The 20,709-nt window shown below is 42.1% G+C and overlaps 1 protein-coding gene and 1 long non-coding RNA gene across 5 annotated transcripts in view; one reads left to right on the top strand and one right to left on the bottom strand.

Annotated features, from left to right (window-relative positions):
- The window catches only part of MYO5C (myosin VC), a 1,282,854-nt gene that overhangs the window by 1,011,792 nt on the left and 250,353 nt on the right, over window positions 1-20,709 (top strand). For all 3 annotated transcript variants that reach the window (XM_069624842.1, XM_069624843.1, XM_069624844.1), the window contains one exon: window positions 1,333-1,426. In XM_069624842.1, the coding sequence (XP_069480943.1) occupies window positions 1,333-1,426 (94 nt within the window). The remainder of the gene's footprint in view (window positions 1-1,332; window positions 1,427-20,709) is intronic.
- The window catches only part of LOC138504385 (uncharacterized), a 597,102-nt gene continuing 583,006 nt past the window's right edge, over window positions 6,614-20,709 (bottom strand). For both annotated transcript variants that reach the window (XR_011279831.1, XR_011279832.1), the window contains 3 exons: window positions 7,041-7,169; window positions 6,782-6,903; window positions 6,614-6,691 (listed from right to left, as the gene is read on the bottom strand). This is a non-coding gene — a long non-coding RNA (uncharacterized lncRNA). The remainder of the gene's footprint in view (window positions 6,692-6,781; window positions 6,904-7,040; window positions 7,170-20,709) is intronic.

Raw genomic sequence — 20,709 nt, 5'->3', positions numbered from 1 at the left:
GTTGTAAGGCAGATTAATTCAGCCAACGCGTCAAAGGGGAATGAAGTGTGGCGCCGATGGGCGGAGTCAAGGGAGCTCATGCTCCTGGGGCTGCGCCCCCACATGTGCATAAAATTTAAAGGGGAAAGACAGTTTTTCAGGTGAAAAAGGTTCAGTTGGTCCTAGCGAGGGACGGGAACGCAATGCAGAAAAGAGGATTATGGACTAGGAGTACGCTAATCATTAGGGTGAGTAACTTTTAATTGATTGGCCCTCTAAGGGTATCTACCTGGTTGAGATAATAATCTGCTGTACGTGGTTGCTTTATTGTGGTTTGTCATTTACATTAACTGCACTCTGACCATGATCATCAAAAACGTTTTGTATCGTTAATAGGATAGAAAACTCTTACAGCCAAAACGCATATCGCTGCATGTGCACAATTTTCTTATCATTTCAATTGTGCCACTTCTATAATGTTTCAATGTAAGAATAATTTTACGTAATTCAGTATAAATCTACTTTCGGAACTTGCAAAACAAATACACTATTGTACATACAATTGATACCCCCAATGCTGGCATAAGCCCATCTTACTTCAAATATCTACTTTAGTCATAATCACAAGAGATTTGTTTGTGTTCATTCATAAACTGATGCTAAAGCAGGATGTCTGTAATGCCCGTCATGCTATCTGTTGTAATATTAATTTCTCTGTAACAGAAGGAATTTCTACAAAACAAATTAATTTTAAAATGTGTATGATTCTATTCTAATCGAAATTGAAAAATAGGGCTACTACCATGTCGTACACAAGGGCCCTAGCATGGACATTTGTTTACACTTAAGTTGAAATACCTTTGCTACTTATTATTTTATTAATGTGTCTTTGGTTGGAGTTAACTTGAGCGTAGGGCTAGTATTGAAATGTTCATGTATGTTAATGTCCACACCAGGGGGTTTTCTTTCAAAGGGGATTTCCTCCCACCAACTACCTGCAGCCAAACTCTTCTGCCACTGTTTTAGGAACTCTGTGGCATTTTATGACAATGTAAAGGTTTTTAATGGTTTATTTATGTGGCATTTCAACTTAAAATTGCATCGCATGATGGACAGGGTATACAACTTGCTTCAATTTGGCCCATAGAACCTTGATATTGCTAATTCATAGGTTACGGATAGTGTGACGGGAATACTCTTGTCAGTGACCTATTTTCCCATTTTAAAAACATGGGTTATATTCTGAGTCAACCACTAGATGGCGCACTATGCAAAGTATGTGATTTTAAGCAGATACAAACCACAGAAAGACATTTACTGTGTAAGTAATGTTTGTCTTTTGGTTTCTTGTAGATGATTCCAGACCTTAAACAGCAGATTTCTGAACTCCAGAGACAGAAGATGGATCTAGAGAACCGTCTACAGGAGCAGGCTGTGGAGATGAAAGGTCATTTTGATCAAGTGTGTTGAAATTTACCAGGAAAATGATGTGCTAACTGATCCATTGTCATCAGAATCTCCTATCTTTTGCAGGGCTGCACACATATGTAGTTGCTTTTTCCATTTTAGGGTCTATCTTACACGTCTACAGACTGGCTAAAAAGATCAGACTGCATCAGACTGTATACAAGCGGCTCATGGTAACATCTGGCCAGTTTGCCACTCTGTTAACATCCCAAATGATGTTAAACTAGATACAGTCCCTTCATCATTGTGACTTAAACACACATGCATATTGAAATAAAAGTACAAAGTATTAACAACTTGTTTTGGATGACCCTAAATAATATGCTTAGATGCTACAATGTATTAACGTGTGAAGTCGCACAGACTCGTTATGGGATGGTAGTAAATAATTTACCAGAAGAAGACGTCAATGTGACTTTGCAAGATAATTCATTGTACTATCCATGCATATTTCTAGTTGGTTCAGTATAACATGGAAATACCTGTGTGTTTCAATTTTTAAATTGCAGTGTTGCTGCATACAACCTGAAATGAACAAAAACTGTTAAGCAGTCTTCAAAATAGCATGATGTATTTCGCTAATTCTACTAAACCACCTGGCATCAAATTGGTATGTTTGTTTCTGATGTGTACTAAAACAACACCCAAAATACACCTGTAAAACAGAAACACATATTACCGATGGCAGATAAGTACCAAACAACCAAACATTATGACCCATTTGCCTGCATCATGTGGACTTCCTATACCCATCCCCATACCCACTTTCTCAGTTTTATAGCTCCCTTGTTTCTGCATCAGAAATGTTTGAATTAATATGTTATTCTCTCTATTCCTCCTTCTGGAATATTACCCCTTAAAGCTTTTCCGCAAAACAGTATGTTCATTGCAAGACTGCTAGTTCGAGGGATTGCACCCACACTACAAATAGGTTGTCTCGCCCACCATGTTAATTCCTACAAAATTGGTATCTTCTCAATGATACTCCCATGCTGTCCGCCACCGGTACGTACACAAGCAGATTTCATAGTCTTGCCTTTTTGGAATTTGTATTTAAGCTCTAAACTATTTCCACAGCTCAGGGGTGTTGCTAGGTCTGAAAAAGACCTGAGGCTACGCTAATGTCGGAACTAGCTAGCCTTTTGGTTGCAGCTCCTGAGATTCTATCCGGGGCTACAACCAAAAGACCAGGGGCTATAGCCCCATTAGCCCCCTCCTAGCAATGCCTCTGACACAGTTCATTGTTTTAATCAGAAGATGTAGGCCATCCTGCAATGTACAAGAAACTCCAAATTAAGGTTTCACTAAAATGTGTACGATTCTAACACAGCTTCATGTTCCTGCTTCTTATTCCTCACCCCATCTACTTTCATTCTTCTGAAGAATTTGAATCAAAGTTGGGAACATTATTTTATTTTATTGTTTAAAGCCTGCAGCAGAGTGCTGTACAGAGTCAGTGTACACAGCGTTTCGGCTGGCATCTTTTAACATAAGTGCAGTACTGTGAGTTTAGGTCTGTGCAATCGGTATGTGCGTCCTTGGTCAGGTGTCGCTGAAGTTGTTCAACTTAGCTTCCAAAAAAAAAGGATTCATTCTAATCTTTTTACATGGCAGACTTTTTAATGGAAATTTTAACTAAACAAATAGTTTTGCATCTAATTGTTTTCTGGTTCTTGTTTGCAGTGCCTCAGTATAAAAGAAATTAATGTATTAATTACTCCTTGGGTTAAGTCCTGAAATATGTGTCTTTATGAAATGCCATGGCCATTTAACAAGTAATTTAGCAAAAAATAATTTGATAGCCCTTCACAGTAATTTGTTAAAATCATAAACCTATATTTTGATTTGAAATTCGTCTTTTTATACCTTACACCTTGTATCAATTAAAATCATGTAGTTGCTGATAATCTTTGAAGGAAACTTCAGACAAAAAGTGCACTTGTGTTGCAAAATGATCACCAGAAAAGCTCTAGAAGTGGTGAAATGCTTCAGTGTTTAGGCTGACTATAGCACCTGGTGAGCTTTTGGCATTGATGATTAGGGAAAATGACTGACCTTCTAATCTGAAGAATTGACAGCTGGAATTACAGTTCAAAGGAAAACATTATACATTATGGTACGTGATTTTGTTGTTTCACTGGGGTGTGATGATGACTCCTTCACAGCCATAACTTCCAGGATGGTGGCAACTGAGAGAGCGAGAGCGACAGAGGGAGGATATTCTGACCTCCCCCAGCGCACAGTGAAAGACTGGTAAGGTATTGTCACATTAACCCCAGGATCCCTTTGAGAGGGACTCTTGAAAATATGCATACCAATACTGCTGGCATAGGTTATGCAGTACCTGAGCATTATCATTGCTTAGCAATCTGTGGAAATAATACTAGAGAAATGAAGACCCCCAACGATGTTTGCTTTGTATTACTTCAGCCGTTGAGTGAGTGCAGAGCTGAGTGATGCCCTAACAGCTCAGCTCCTGACTCATGATGTATGTACATGCACAGAAGTCTAGAAATAAAGATGGCAGACCAGCCTAATATAAGCTTGGTTTGTGGCACCCTGCAAGGCCAGGGAAGTCATTCACACACACACACTTGTTAATTGCCCGCTCAACCACATGTCAATCTCCAAACAAACCAATTAAACTTTTCAGGTGATCCTGAATTAGGCTAAACCTGGCCCTTTGGAAGGGGAAGGATAAGTAAATAAAGAATGGGAGAGAAGGGTTAGTGGTGTGCGTTGGAGTATTGGAGCATCAAGCAGTGAAGTGGAAGAGGATGCAAGAAGAGGTGAAGGTGGAGAGGGAGCGTAAGGTGCAGGAAGACGCAGAAGGGAGACGTGCAGAAGAAGTAGGTGGTGCTGGAGATAGTCTTGGCACCGAAGAAGTCGAATCTACAGGATGAGGTGGAGGTGCAGAAGGAGTACATGCTGCAGCAGGACTGGAGAGAGCAAAAAGGTTGGTGGAGGAGATGCAGTGGCTTGAGAGAGTGGTAAAACATTGCAAGAGAGAAGATGAGTAGTAGCCAGCAAGAGGGAACAAAAGCTGATGAAATGGAGAAGGCACAGGAAATCAGGAGTGACGATGGTGGTAAGTCCTTGGACATGTCGGGACAGTGAAAGGGCAGTCGACATCCAGCTAAGGGCCATAAGCAAGGCGAAGTGACATGCTCCCAAGCAAAAGTAAGGTTCAGTTCGGTGAAAATGGAAGACGGGTTTGGGTAATAGCTTCTGGACCCTGAGAAGCACCTAGTGACCCTCCATACCTACCTCACCCAGAGCGAGAGTGGACGTTTCTGCAACATGGCCTGGAGCTACAACACGAGTACTGGCAGTGCCAAAGAGATTCTACACCATCTGTGGACTAGGAGGAAAAGCCCACTCATGGCGCAGAGACCAATGGACAGAGAAGACTGTGTCTCTGAGAGACCAGGGGAAACATTTGAGGAAACCTTTTTAAAGCAAGACTGGGGTGAGTTGTCGGCAGAGATTATCTGTATTAGAGACATTTGTTAAAAGAAAGGAGCAAGTCATTTATCACATCTTTTGGACTCACTTGCCATACCACAACAGGTAACCAAAAAAGCCAAAAGTGACGCCAGGAACCCTACTGCCAGAGGGAAATGATGCTAGGAGCAAAGGGAATCCTCCCCAGAACTGGACAAGCAAGATATGAATTACCCAGGAGGGGACTGCTGAGAAGGAGGTGTGATAACACACCATCTTAAACTGAGACTTAGCAGTTCATTAGAATGGACACACGCAAGTCAGTAACACAAATATTGGGAAAGAATTTACCGGGAGATGTATCCCTAGTGTTGTTTTAGCTTGAGTATCCGCCTCCTGGCAGGAAGCTTTCTTTCCACTTTATTCCCATTCCTGTCAAGATAAATTCAAACTAATTACCCAATTAACGTGTTTGGTAATGCTTTCCCAAACGTCTTCGTGACTGGGTTTGTAGCAGATCCACAGTTTTGTAAATGTGAATTCATTTAGTGAAATAGAAACAAGGAAGACCACAGCCATGAAGAGTAATCAACTCTTAAGCACTGCCAGAAGTTGACTCACCGGAGGCATGAGGAATGCCAAAGATACATTATCTGCAGATGTTTACGCTGTACCAGTGCAGAGTCCTGGAGATGACAAGGAGAGAGAAGCGGGACTAAAGCACGTCCGATCACTGGGAACTCCCACGGGAGCCGAGGGTTTCAGACTCTGGGTGATGGCTGGAAGAAAGGCTGTGCATGGTTCACTGGCAGCAGGCTGCGAGAGTCCATTTTTGGTCTGAGGAGAGCTGACTCAACTGCAAGTCCAAAGGGAAGAAGCAGTGTCCAGAGAAGGTAAAGGGAGGCACTGGAGGCTGGGCAGGAATGTGGGGGAAGCGCAGAGAGAGACACAACTTCATGTTCCTCACCCCTGAGGCAGCTATAGGGCTGTTGGGGAACAGAACTGTGTAGTGTGCATCAGGGAGGCTCTCCCAGTAGCAACACGGTAGCTACTGGACACTGGAAGAGTGAACCAAGCATCCAAGAACTTCCTCATTGCAGTGGCAGCAACAAGCCCAATGACACCAGAGAAGGGTCTGGGACCTGTGATGAATCCTGACAGAGTACCTGTCTAAAGTCTCCTCTAAGGTGGCTAGGGGAAGGCAGCTGCTACCTGACCCTACCCCTGTGGGTGGAATTAGCTGGGTGGATCACCTGGGAGGAGACAGCCCCCATATGACTATCAGGACTCTGTCTGGAGAGACGCTGCATTTATCTTCTTCAGAGAGGGGGATTTCTATGGTGCCAAAATATTTAATGGCTTGTTGTCAGAGTAAGGAGCTCCTTTACAAAACTACCCACATTAATGGTAGTGAAAACTCTTGTAATCAACAGGAGAGCAATATGTGTGGGAATCAGAATCTTAACACCCCGACTTCTAATGAAAATGCTCCCTTAAATATGAACCAACCATTAACCCCTCTAGAAACCTTGCCTAGAGATCTACTTAATAATCAGAGTAAATCCAATAAAGTTGAAGTTTGTATTAATGAAGGAGAAGGTAATCCGAACATTGGGGACGTCAAGTCCTATTTTTAATTACAAACCAACCTTTTTTCATTATAGCAACGGCACAGGTAAGTACTGCATATAAATCATTTGTCATTATATTAGTTCGCACTCACCTTCAATTTCAACTTATGATGGTAGTGCAAACTGTGGACCTAATCTTCAGTGCTCCAATGGTGCAATTTCAGAGAAGCCTAAGAAAGACGGAGGCACAAAATAAATCAAGAGCTCCCTTCCCTGAGACAGGTAGAATCTATCCAGGTGTCTAAACTCATAGCACTTACTTCTGATAGTGCAGTATAGATTACCGACGTGTCACTCAGTGTCCACCATCAGAGTTTGCCTTTTCACTGATTTGACAGTTGTGCATTCGATGTGAACCAAAAAATTCATAAACTCCACTTTCCTGCATTTGAATCAAATTATAGGAATAGGTCAATTGCTATTCCCTTTAATTACCATTCCCACCTGCTTCATAGCATTATTCTCAATGACATTGGCCAATACATACAGTGTCAGTATAAGTAAAATGGCGGCACTTACTTAAAGAGCTGCAGCCTCTAATAGTGGCTACCAATGTCTCTAGTCATCCCCAATGGCTGATGGCGGCTGGTGCTAATAATTCATTCACACGGCATCCAGTATGGAGTCAGCCCTGTGTACTCCTCTCTACTGTAATGGAAGCAAGTAAATGACATAATTAGTCATGTAACTATTTGTTCAGTTGTTTGCCACGTTTCATAACACATTCATGGGAAAAACTGGCAGTCGGATTCATTGTTGGCAAGCGCTACACTGAAACCGTAGTAGTGCATGGTTTAGGCAAAAACATTTTAGAATGGCCCATCGAGCCGCTGTTATTCTACAATCCATATTGTTTTATGGTTGTCCCATCCAGATGAGACTGACCGAAAAGGTTGATTACGAGACAGATTACGTGACCCATTCCAAATGGCAATCAGGGTTAAAAACCTGCGTTGTGCATAGTACACGCTGTATCATAACAACGCCTGCTTTCCAGATATGAGCGCATGTCAACTCACAGGCGGAAAATATTACTTACTGGACCCGCTAGTGCTACACTTTCACACAACTAGAGGTTTACTGCAATCATCTACGGGGGGTCCGCACTGTCACATCTGCGGGGTCCTTACCTGCGGCCTCCCGACCTGATGCATGCTCGGCAGAGATACTTTGTAAGACCGGGCGGCTACAAATCCGCCCAGTTAAGTCTGATGTGAAAAAAACGCTGTGGTTGTTCATGGAGGTAAAAAAAGGACTACACCCCTACCGCCCATGCAGGGATAATTATTTGCATGCACAGGCATTGGCAAATACATCCACTCATTCATATTTGTGGCGAGAAGGATAGAATAGAACAAAAATAATATTAATATTATTCATATTTTATGTCATGAAAACTGAGATTATAATAGGAGGACACAGGTCATATCCACAATGAATCACACCCAGGGATATGAAGTCCTGGGTGCACAGAATCTCCTATTCTGTCTGTCCATAAATGAACATCCATCAGTCTGGCTAAACCTGTCTCCAATTAATGGCGGCGACCATAGGTCTGTCCTCTTTTAACTCACCTGCCAGGAATGCCCCCGAAGGGTGTTGGTCTGTGTACACACAGGAGTACCATGTCGCTCCCTTGTACCCAAAGCTGTAAATAAGTATTCGAGATGGATATTTTAATTTAGGGGCACAATAAAACACACAAACACCTCGGAACTCTACCGGTGTCTACTGTTCATGGATCCATTTATTAAATTCCACTGATACATTGAGGCCATGTCAGACCGTGTCCTGGGAATATATCCATCTTTGTTCTATTTTGTGTAACATGATGGCAATGTCACCTCTTCGTGTTGGAGCCCTTATGGTTTGTAAAACAAACCACCTTACATCGCGATCTGTATGACCAGCACTGGTAAAATGATCCACCAGAGGTTTGTCTTGTACTTTATATCTTATGCATGATCTATGCTCCGAAATCCTCTGGCAGATCTGTCTTGCCCTTTCACGGAAACAAGGCACTATTTCGAACATGGAAAAGTTAAATGGCAACCTAAGTAGCAGACACATTTTCTAACAAAGAATGCTATTTACATTATTTTATGCCCATGCCACCTGATTTACGTGGGTAAAAGCACAAGACCGATCCGCTGGAATGGGTATTTTGATAGGCAGGGAAATCCTCTTTATGTTTGGGATAGTGGGGCGTTTGTCACACGCTTATGAGTTAATAAAATGGCTACTTGTGAAAAACCTTTACCAAGTTGTCTGCATCACATTTCTGACCCCTCACATACCCTCTTCAATACAATTGAAGTCACAAGGATTTTCAGATTCTGACTCCTCCCCCACATTTATTAACCCATCATGAGCAGAATCAGTTTAGTTAAATTTAGAATATTTAAACCTAAAGCTTTAGTCCCTACAATTATTTACATGTCCCTATAAAGAGAATATGTCTATCAGTTGGGGTTCCTGTCCCTAGTTGGGCGCTGGTGCGTCGCCTGACTAGGTGAGGGGATAGTAGAGAGAACTTGCCCTAACCGAACTCACTACTTTCCTAATAGTCTAAAAAATGAGATGTGCACTCTTTGGCAGTCAATGCCCCTCAGTGTGACTTATCCTAAAATTTCATAGACGGTCCACCATTCGGTGGTCTTATTTCCGCTATGTTTCTAAAAAGAAAGAAAAAATGTTCTATAGTCAAACTCACTTTTGTATTTTTGTGAGGCAGGTAGGTCAGACCAGCACCATGATCCAACTAATGTCGGCCGGTTTCAGCAGGGAAACTAATTTGCCGCTTTCTTCAGGACTATAGATAGTGCCCAATAAGGACACTCCACTTAAACATAAAAAGACAGTCATATATTTCGGCTATCTTCCAATTTCTTTGTCTGGCGCGGGCATCTTCCACATTGTTGGGACATCTCGTCAGTACATCCACTCCCTAAAAGGGAAAGTATACACATATCAGGAACCTGGAGTGCCCATGACTACTATTTTCTATTTGGGTAACGCCCCCTGTATATCTCTTACCGGAATATATTGCCTTTTGGGTTTAGGCGTGTATCTGGTGTATTTATGTATATTGGTAAAGATCTTGAGTACCTATTGGATGAATGGCCAAAGGTCAGTTTCTACCTACTTCCTTTGTCATTCTATTGATCTTATTACAGTGATGGAATTAGTCAACGTATCGAGAAACCACTTACCCTACTCGCTTGGCTTCTATTGCCTCAATGTAAGGTGTGGTATAGTATGCTTTCTAGAGTATCACTCCTTCTTTCACAGTCATGGGCTGTGCCTGTAACAGTGAAGCGTTTTAGTAGGTGTGAATTTGCAAATTTACAGAAACTGATAGTTTTCATCCCCTTTTATGCCAGTTTCCCTCAACATTACAGCGTGATATACTATGTGTCTTATCAAATCCCATTATGTTGTTTCTCGGGATAAATAACCAGTGAGTTCTCGCATATTTCCCACTTCTCAATTGGTACTGTGACAGTGCGAGTGGTTGTAGCTCATCAAAATCTTTGTGCAGTCAGTGCTTGCTTGCATGATCTAGTTATCTAGCTGCATGTGCTGTTGCCACTCGCACAAGTATTTCATGATCCATTGGCTATTATTTCTGTGGCAATGCCGATCGATACAGCTTATAGATATCTTTCCTCAATTGTTTCTCGCTGACATGGTACACAAGTTAATACCGCTTGCGAATGACTGGCTGCTAATCCCAATTATTTATACAGCTGCGTGAGATGTTCTGACTCGCAGGGGTCTGTCCTCAATTACTGCTTGCTTGGCATAGATTGTTTACATAACTACGCGGGTTAGTGCCGCTTACGAATATATTTCGCAATTCAGTAGTTTCTAGCATATACATAACAAAATGTAAGACAGGGGATTTTGGTTTGTCAATTTACCTTTGGTATGTCTGGCGTGCCATGCTAACCATCTCCTTGCTCGTCCAGAGTCGCTTCCACCTGCCATATTGGGAGAATATCCCTTTTTTTCTAGCCTGGGAGGTCTCTAGTCCCTTTTCAGTGTCTGTGCCATACTAACTCGTAATTTCCCAGTGGTTTAGAGGTATGTACCGCGCCTCATGTTTACAATTCTCTACAGTTTTTACACCACAGTTAAATTTTTAGCTATCCTTTTGCTGATATTATGCATATTGAGAAACATGTATATTTATATGACCCAGTCTGAGTACAATTATAATTGGATTTGGGAGTGTTTAACATTGTCTTCTAATTTGTATGTGGCATTTTGAGGTACCATAGTGTGTTTACTTATCCAGTACTTATGCATTCATTTCCTATTATATACATAGCATTAGATCGAGGCAAGGGGGAACAGGGCATCCAGTTGGTATTATGGAGCCACTGTCACTTCTTTTGTTTTAAGGTTCCCATTGGGTGGGTGGGCTATGTGATAGGTTTTGTTGTTTATAAATCCGCTAGGGTTTGCCAGCATATTCCTTCATTCAGGCCAACCAAATGGCTCCTAAATCTAAATATCCACAGTTGTTCACGTTTCAGCAGCATCGTTCCTAGGTTTCCACCTCTTATTGGGGTCAGCACCTTTTCCAATGCAGTCCAACTCACATCATTTTCTGAATGTCTCATTTGTAGGTAATGTTCAACTAGTGGTGCAGTAGTGCGCTTCATCCTGATATTTGACCTATGTTCCCGAATCCGTATCTTTATAGGTCTTGTTGTCATCCCAATGTAGATCTTGTTACAGGGGCATTTGATCAGGTATACTACATTTGAGGTGTTGCAATTGGTCAGCACCCTCTGTTCCCATGGTGTATTCCACCCAATGTCAACAGATGTTGTACGTTTCGTGAATGCACAGGCTGTACATGAACCACATGGTGTATGGCCCGTGGCTTTTGGCCAATTCCACACTGTCGGTTGGTTCTCACTCGTCTCTTTTCTCTGTTTGTAGGTATGTACAAGACTATCTCCTATGTTCTGTCTTCTCTTAATAGCGAAAATTGGGGTACTCAAAGTACTTTCACCTACATTCAGAATAGGCCAGTCTTTTCACCTCTTTTTTGATGCATTTCACTAGGGTTGAATGGCTAAACACCGCTGTAATCTGCTTGTCATCTCTTATCTTTTTGGGATGTTGTTCCAAAGTCACTTCTCTTGGGATGTTCCGGGCCCATTTCTTTGCATGTCTTATAATTTTTTCTGGATAGTTCCTTTCCCGCAATTTTCTCACTAGTCTGTCTGCTTGTGTCATATTCATTTCTGGTTGAGCAGTTCCGGCGGAACCAGAGGAACTGCCGAAAAGGTAAGTTCTCTTTTAAAAATCGTTGGTGAAAACTTGTATTCCAGTAGTGAGTTGCGGTCTGTGGCTTTCTGATAAACTGTTGTTTCAATTCGTGTTCCTTTCCTCAGGAGTTTTAGATCTAGAAAGGTTGTGGTTTCTTTGCTGCTTTCAAATGAGAATTTCAGAAATGGATTTTGTATATTCAACCATTCCGTGAATTCTCACAGTGTCTGTTCATTTCCATCAAAAAGCATCAGAACGTCATCAATATAACCTCGCCAACTGAGAATATTACTTGAAAAGGAATTGGATGGATGGTAAATGATCCGCTCCTCAAAGTCAGCAACGTATAAGTTTGCTATGATGGGTGCAAATGTTGCCCCGATTGCTATTCCCAAGATTTGTTCAAAGAATCTATCCTGTAATATGAAATAGTTCTTGGTCAGGGCTAGTTCCCGCAATTTGGATACTGAAGTTGATTGGTATCTCTATCTTAGGTATTTTGGCCTGTAGTATTTCTCAGTGATCTTGAGAGTTTCCCCTTGGGGTATTTTTGAATATAATGACTCTATATCAATGGTCACAATGTATACGTTGTCATTATGTAGTGTTAGGTTCTCCAAATATGTAAAGACCGCAGTTGTGTCTTTTGTGTATGATCTCATGTTGGTCACTTCGTCCTTCAGAAAAAAAGTCCACAAACTGGGACAGTGGTTCTAATATAGAGCCAATGCCTGATACTATCGGGAATCCAGGGGTTGGCGTAACACCCTTATGTATCTTCGGCAAGGCGTAAAACGCCGGACGCCTTGGGTGTTTGGGGCAGAGGAATTCTGACTCTTTTTGGCTAATGTATCCTTATGAGGGAGGTTCTTCGATAATAGGATCAATCAATTTCTTAAGGGCCTCTGTCGGATCTCTTCCAAGTCTTCTATACGTTGTTCTGTCATTCACCAGAGTGTCTACCATATTTTGGTGATCTTCTTTCTCCATAACCACTATGGCTCCCCCCTTTGTCTGCCGGCTTGATCACAACGAGTTCATTGTTTTGCAATTCTTTAAGTGCCTGGTTCTCTGTTTTTTTCAGGTTAAAGAATGGATGGATCTCTTCTGCCTCAATTGTTTCAATCTTTTGTTACGCTCACCTGGTACCCACGGGGACGCCACCTAGCCCTGGTTGGATGATTTTCACTCTCAAACCCTCTCCCGGTCCTTTGGTAAGGCTTCTGGTTAAAGATGGGTCTGCAATGGATTCAATAACAGATTGACTTTGTTTTCCCACCTCCCTTGGCCTCAACTCCCCCCCCCCCCTTGGACCTTCTCCTCAGCTTAATATTGTAAAAGGTGGATTCTCCGTCCTTCTCCTCGTGGCAGGGGCGCGTAGATGTGGGGGGCGAGCAGCGACCAAGTTATTTCACTGGTGCAAGCCCCCCCTGTGGGCATCCAGGCCTGCTGCAACTCCGTAGGTTTGCTGCTTTACAATCTTTATATGCATTTCTAATGTTCCTCTTAGTTCGAATAATAATGTCTTGCTTCTTTCCTTTTAGGTATGGAAAGGTATTTTGGTGTTGTCATGTAGTTTGAAGATGAGAATGGGCCGGTAGGCGAAAGCGCGGTGTGCGCAATGCTGTCCGGTGAGTAATGCGTGATGCGCTGCGCTGTTTTGCCTTTTATATTGCTAACCTGTGTCTTTTCTCTCCTTGCAGGTTGCGATGTTCCTTGCCGAGCGCCATAATGTTCCACCAATGATACTGACCAGGAGATGAATACACAGGTAAGATTTGTGTGGCTTTCATCATTCGGGAGGAAACGTGAGTAAACGCTTACTAAAGCTGTCTTTCTTTCCCCTCTTTTAGGTTATGGTATTCCAGGATGCATGCGGTGCCGATGATAGAGTTCGTACCTTCAGGTGAGTGGAACTGAAGTCAGCGATGGATTGAAGACAGGATACTGTTCCAGGTAAGTTTCATAGTGTTCTTTCTCTCTCTGCAGGTCCTTGGTTTCAGGTAAGCTGGCATCAAAGAACTGGACACGGTGAGCGTTACGCTGCCCACAGCAGAATAACGCAAAGCATGTTCTGCTGTGTGGGTGTGGGTTAAATAATCTCAGGTAAAGTAGTCCAGGTAAAATAGTCCCAGGCCTGCCACACCCAAAGTAGTCCAGGTAAAGTAGTCCCAGGCCTGCCACACCCAAAAGACTAGACTGCATAGCTCAGTTCCTTGTAACTGAACTATGTGTGTGCCTCCATGTTGGCTGAACCCCCCTCCCTCCCCAGCCCAGTTAAATAGTCCCAAGTAAAAATGCCCATTCTAATGTTGGTTTTCATGATGGTTATGGGCCGTGTGCCAAAGGCGCCAGGACTGATTCCAAGAGAGTCTTGGATGAGGTTTTAAGGCCTTTGACCTGGCCCTAACTGGAAGGCTGATTTGCCAGTGAGGGCCAGGGGCAAGGGTCATGACAGCTTTTTAAGTAAACCCTTCTCGAATGTAATTGACTCAGGGGAGATAGAGTGAGGAGTAGGATAGTATGTGGATTTGTTGTGAAGATCAGCCACACCTTGGTTACCTCGTGTTGTGGAGGTTGCAAAGAATTGTTTTAAGCGAATCTTCCTCATTAATTGGGTGAAATCAATGCGTACTTCAAAGGGATCATGTTTTCTCGTGGAGACAAAGGACAGTCCCTTTGGTAATACTTCCGGTTGTTCCTGTGTCAGTATTATGTTAGATAAATTCACCACTAGGGACTGTACCTTAGATTCATTAGGATCACGTTTTTTCCAATTCATACTCTTGGGGCGTTTTGTTCGTACCAGCCTCGCCCTCTGTTACGGGTAACTTGGGGTGACTGATCCTGCCACCATACTCTTGGTCTCCCACGGCCTCTCGGCTGTTGAAAACACTGAGGATTTCCCCACCTGTTCTGTTCTTGGTCTTCGAATCTCAGTGTTCTTGCCGGTCTGGCACTCTCCTCATCCGAGCTCCCACTTGAAAAATTCCAATTGTTTGGACGTGGTCTATTGTTCCGTTGGTATGGTCGTCCCGTTGAGTGTCCACTGGTCTGATACTGGTTGCTATTTTTGTCTGTATCCTCATAGTACTCATCGGTGGTATAGGGATATTTCTTGTCATGGGTAAATGCTGCAATATCCTTCTTAAGTTTGATGATCTTTTTGTTCAAGTTAAATTCTTTGAATTCCTTTATTGTAGCATCTAGTGTCTCAATGCTCTTAAGGTAGTTCCCAACGATAGTTTTTGCAGCAAGAGAGTCTTGTTCTGCTATGACCTTGTTCATAATTTTCTCTGATACTTCTTTTGCTGTGTTAATTATGAGGATTAACCAGTCTCTGGTGCATTTGTTAGCTATAAAGCTCCAGTCCCGTCTGAATTGGATCTGATCTAAAAGGATGCAGGGTTCTATTTCTATTATCAGACCATTTGGTGCTATACGGGACCTCAGATACTCAGTCATAATGGCACCCTGTAGTTCTGTTCTTATTAATTTCTTCCGTAGTGCCTCTAATTCGTTCCACTCGTCTCCTTTTGTTTGTAGGCCAATTTGTTAATCTGCGCCTAAGATAGAGGGATTTGCTAATATGCCCTCTACCAGTTCTTCCGCATACTCTAGGAATGTCGCCTCTGTCATGGTGTCGTTTTCCTTCTTTTGTCTGTTTCTGTAGTCATAAGTTGCTGGTCCCTAACCTCTGATCGTGTTCTTAGTTTTTAAGTGTCCTTAGTGGTACACTAACTCACAGTGTGGCTACAACGCTGGATAGACAGTTCAATACAATTGAAGTCACGAGGGTTTTCGGATTGTGTCTCCTCCCCCACATTTATTAACACATCATGAGCAGAATCAATTTTGTTAAATTTAGAATATTTAAACCTATAGCTTTAGTCCCTACAATTATTTACATGTCCCTATTAAGAGAATCTCTCTATCCTTTGGGGTTCCTGTCCCTAGTTGGGCGCTGGTGCATCACCTGTCTAGGTAAGGGGATAGTAGAGAAACCTCGCCCTAACCTAACTCACTACTTTCCTAATATTCTAAAAAATGAGATGTGCACTGTTTGGCAGTCAACAATCATATTTAATGGTGTTGCTGCCCCTCAGTGTGACCTATCCTAAAATTTCATAGACGGTCCACCTTTTGGTGGTCTTATTTCCGCTATGTTTCTAAAAAGAAAGAAAAAATGTCCTATAGTCAAGCTCACTTTCGTATTTTTGTGAGGCAGGTAGGTCAGACGAACACCCTGATCCAACCAATGTCGACCGGTTTCAGCGGGGAAACTAATTTGTTGCTTTCTTCAGGACTCTAGATAGTGCCCAATAAGGACACTCCACTTAAACATAAAAAGACAGTCATATATTTCGGCTATCTTCTAATTTCTTTGTCTGGCACGGGCATCTTCCACATTGTTGAGACGTCTTGTCAGTACATTTACTCCCTATAAGGGAAAACATACACATATCAGGAACCTGGAGTGCCCATGGCTACTATTTTCTATATGGGTAACACACCCTGTATATCTCTTACTGGAATATGTTGCCTTTTGGGCTTAGGCGTAGATCTGGTGTCTTTACTTATATTGGTAGAGATCTTGAGTACCTATTGGATGAATGGCCAAAGGTCAGTTTCTACCTACATCCTTTGTCATTCTATTGATCTTATTACAGTGATGGATTTTTTCAACGTATCGAGAAACCACTTACCCTACTTGCTCGGCTTCTATTGCCTCATTGTAAGGTGCGGTTTAGTATGCTTTCCAGAGTATCACTCCTTCTTTCACAGTCACAGGCTGTGCCAGTAAAAGTGAAGCGTTTTAGTTTGAGTGAATTTGCAAATTTACAGAAACTGTCAGTTTTCATCCCATTTTATGCCAGTTTCCCTCAGCATTACAGCGTGATATACTATGTGTCTTATCAGATCCCACTATGTTGTTTCTGGGATAAGTAACCAGTGAGTTCTCGCATATTTCCCTCTTCTCAATTGGTACTATGACAGTGCGAGTGGTTGTAGCTCACCAAAATCTTTGTGCAGTCAGTGCTTGCTGGCATGATCTTGTTATCTAGCTGCAGGTACTGTTGCCACTCGCACGAGTATTTCATGATCAATTGGCTATTATTTCTGTGGCTATGCGGACCGTTACAGCTTATACATCTTTCTCCTCAATTGGTTCTCGCTGACATGGTACTCAAGTTAATACCGCTTGCGAATGACTGGCTGCTAATCCCAATTATTTATACAGCTGCGTGTGATGTGCCGACTCGCAGGGCTCTGTCCTCAATTACTGCTTGCTTGGCATAGATTGTTTACATAACTACGCGGGTTAGTGCCGCTCATGAATAGATTTCACAATTCAGTAGTTTCTAGCATATGCATAACAATATGTAAGACCAGGGCATTTTGGTTTGTCAATTAACCTTCGGTATGTCTGGCGTGCCATGCTAACCGTCTCCTTGCTTGTCCAGAGTCGCTTCTGCCCGCCATATTGGGAGAATATCCCTTTTATACTAGCCTGGGAGGTCTCTAGTGCCTTTTCAGTGTCTGTGCCATACTAACTCGTAATTTCCCAGAGGTTTAGTGGTACGTACCACGCCTCATGTTTACAATTCTCTACAGTTTTTACACCACAGTTACATTTTTAGCCATTCTTTTGCTAATAGTATGCATATTGAGAAACATGTATATTTATATGCCACAGTCTGAGTATAATTATAATTGGATTTGGGAGTGTTTAACATTGTCTTCCAATTTGTATGTGGCATTTTGAGGTAGCATAGTGTGTTTACTTATCTAGTACTTATTCATTCATTTCCTGTTATATGCATAGTATTAGATCGAGACAAGGGTGAACAGGGCATCTAGTTGGTATTATGGAGCCACTGTCACTTCTTTTGTTTTAAGGTTCCCATTGGGTGGGTGGGCTATGTGATAGGTTTTATTGTTTATAAAACTGCTAGGGTTTGCCAGCATATTCCTTCATTAAGGCCAATCAAATGGCTCCTAAGTCTAAATAAACATGGTTGTTCACATTTCAGCAGCATCGCTCCTAGGTTTCCACCTCTTTTTGGGGTCAGCACCTTTTCCAATACAGTCCAACTCACATCATTTTCTGAATGTCTCATTTGTAGGTAATGTTCAACTAGTGGAGCAGTAGTGCGCTTCATCCTGACATTTGACTTATGTTCCCCAATTCGTATCTTTATAGGTCTTGTTGTCATCCCAATCTAGATCTAGTTACAGGGGCATTTGATCAGGTATACTACATTCGAGGTGCTGCAATTGGTCATCACTCACTGTTCCAATGGTGTATTCCACCCAATGTCAATAGATGTTGTACGTTTCGTGAATGGACAGCATGTACATGAACCACATGTACATGAACCACATGGTGTTTGGCCCGTGGCTTTTGGCCAATTCCACACTGTCGGTTGTTTCTTACTCGTCTCTTTTCTCTGTTTGTAGGTATGTACAAGACTATCTCCTATGTTCCATCTTCTCTTAATAGCAAGCATTGGGGTACTCAAAGTACTTTCACCTACATTCAGAATATGCCAAAGACTTTTCACCTCCTTTTTGATGCGATTCACTATAGGTGAATGGCTAAACACCGCTGTAATCTGCTTGTCATATCTTTTCTTCTTGGGAGTTTGTTCCGAAGTCACTTCTTTTGGGATGTTCCGTGTCCTTTTCTTTACATGTCTTATAATTTTTTCTGGATAGTTCCTTTCCCGCAATTTGCTCATTAGTCTGTCTGCTTGTGTGTCATATTCATTTCTGGTTGAGCAGTTCTGCCGGAACCGAGGACCTGCCCTGAAGGTAAGTTCTCTTTTAAAGATCGTTGGTGAAAACTGTTGTACTCCAGTAGTGAGTTGCGGTCTGTGGCTTTCTGATAACTGTTGTTTCAATTCTTGTTCCTTTCCTCAGGAGTTTTAGATCTAGAAAGGTTGCAGTTTCTTTGCTGCTTTCAAATGAGAATTTCAGAAATAGATTTTGTATATTTAACCATTCTGTGAATTCTCGCAGTGTCTGTTCAAAAAGCATCAGACTGTCATCAATATAACATTACCAACTGAGAATGTTACTTGAAAAGGGATTGGATGCATGGTAAATGATCTGCTCCTCAAAGTCGGTAACGGATAAGTTTGCTATACTTATGTTGCCCCCATTGCTGTTCCCAAGATTTGTTCAAAGAATCTATCCTCTAATATAAAATAGTTCTTGGTCATGGCTAGTTCCGCCAACTACTATAAAGATACGGATTGGGGAACATAGGTCAAATATCAGGATGAAGCGCACTGCTGCTCAACTAGTTGAACATTACCTACAAATGAGACATTCAGAAAATTATGTGAGTTGGACTGTATTGGAAAAGGTGCTGACCCCAAAAAGAGGTGGAAACCTAGGAGCGATGCTGCTGAAACATGAACAACTGTGGATATTTAGACTTAGTAGCCATTTGGTTGGCCTGAATGAAGGAATATGCCGGCAAACCCTAGCGGTTTTATAAACAATAAAACCTATCGCATAGCCCACCCACCCAATGGGAACCTTAAAACAAAAGAAGTGACAGTGGCCCCATAATACCAACTAGATGCCCTGTTCCCCCTTGCCTCGATCTAATACTATGTATATAACAGGAAATTAATGCATAAGTACTGGATAAGTAAACACACTATGGTACCTCAAAATGCCACATACAAATTGGAAGACAATGTTAAACACTCCCAAATCCAAGTATAATTATACTCAGACTGTGGCATTTAAATATACATGTTTCTCAATATGCATAATATTAGCGAAAGGATGGCTAAAAATTTAACTGTGTTGTAAAAACTGTAGAGAATTGTAAACATGAGGCGCGGTACGTACCGCTAAACCACTCGGAAATTACGAGTTAGTATGGCACAGACACTGAAAAGGCACTAGAGACCTCCCAGGCTAGTATAAAAGGGATATTCTCCCAATATGGCGGGCGGAAGTGACTCTGGAGGAGCAAGGAGACGGTTAGCACGGCGCGCCAGATATACCGAAGGTAAATTGACAAACCAAAATCCCCCCATCTTACATTTTGTTATATATATGGTAGAAACTACTGAATTGCAAAATATATTCGCGAGCGGCACTAACCCGCGTAGTTATGTAAACAATCTATGCCAAGCAAGCAGTAATTGAGGACAGACCCCTGTGAGTCGGCAGATCTCACGCAGCTGTATAAATAATTGGGATTAGCAGCCAGTAATTCGCGAGCGGTATTAACTCGCGTACCATGTCATCGAAAACCAATTGAGGAAAGATGTCTATAAGCTGTAACGGTCCTCATAGCCACAGAAATAATAGCCAGTTGATCATGAAATACTCGTGCGAGTGGCAGCAGCACATGCAGCTAGATAACTAGATTATGCCAGCAAGCACTGACTGCATAAAGATTTTGGTGAGCTACAGCCACTCGCACGGTCATAGTACCAATTCAAAAGTGGAAAATATGCGAGAACTCACTGGTTACTTATCCCAGAAACAACATAGTGATATAGGGTCTGATAAGACACGTAGTATATCACGCTGTAATGCTGAGGGAAACTGGCATAAAAGGGGATGAAAACTGTCAGTTTCGGTAAATTTGCAAACTCACTCCAACTAAAACGCTTCACTGTTACAGGCACAGCCCGTGACTATGAAAGAAGGAGTGATACTCTGGAAAGCAAACTAAACCACACCTTACATTGAGGCAATAGAAGCCGAGCGAGTAGGCTAACTGGTTTCTCGATACGTTGAATAATTCCATCACTGTAATTAGATCAATAGAATGACAAAGGACGTAGGTATAAACTGACCTTTGGCCATTCATCCAATAGGTACTCAAGATCTCTACCAATATACATAAAGACACCGGATCCCTGCCTAA

Source organism: Ambystoma mexicanum, chromosome 11, assembly GCF_040938575.1.
Source record: "Ambystoma mexicanum isolate Mex_15411 chromosome 11, UKY_AmexF1_1, whole genome shotgun sequence".
Lineage (NCBI taxonomy): Eukaryota > Metazoa > Chordata > Amphibia > Caudata > Ambystomatidae > Ambystoma > Ambystoma mexicanum.
Note: the sequence above shows the minus strand (reverse complement) of the source record. Positions and strands in the feature narration are given on the sequence as shown.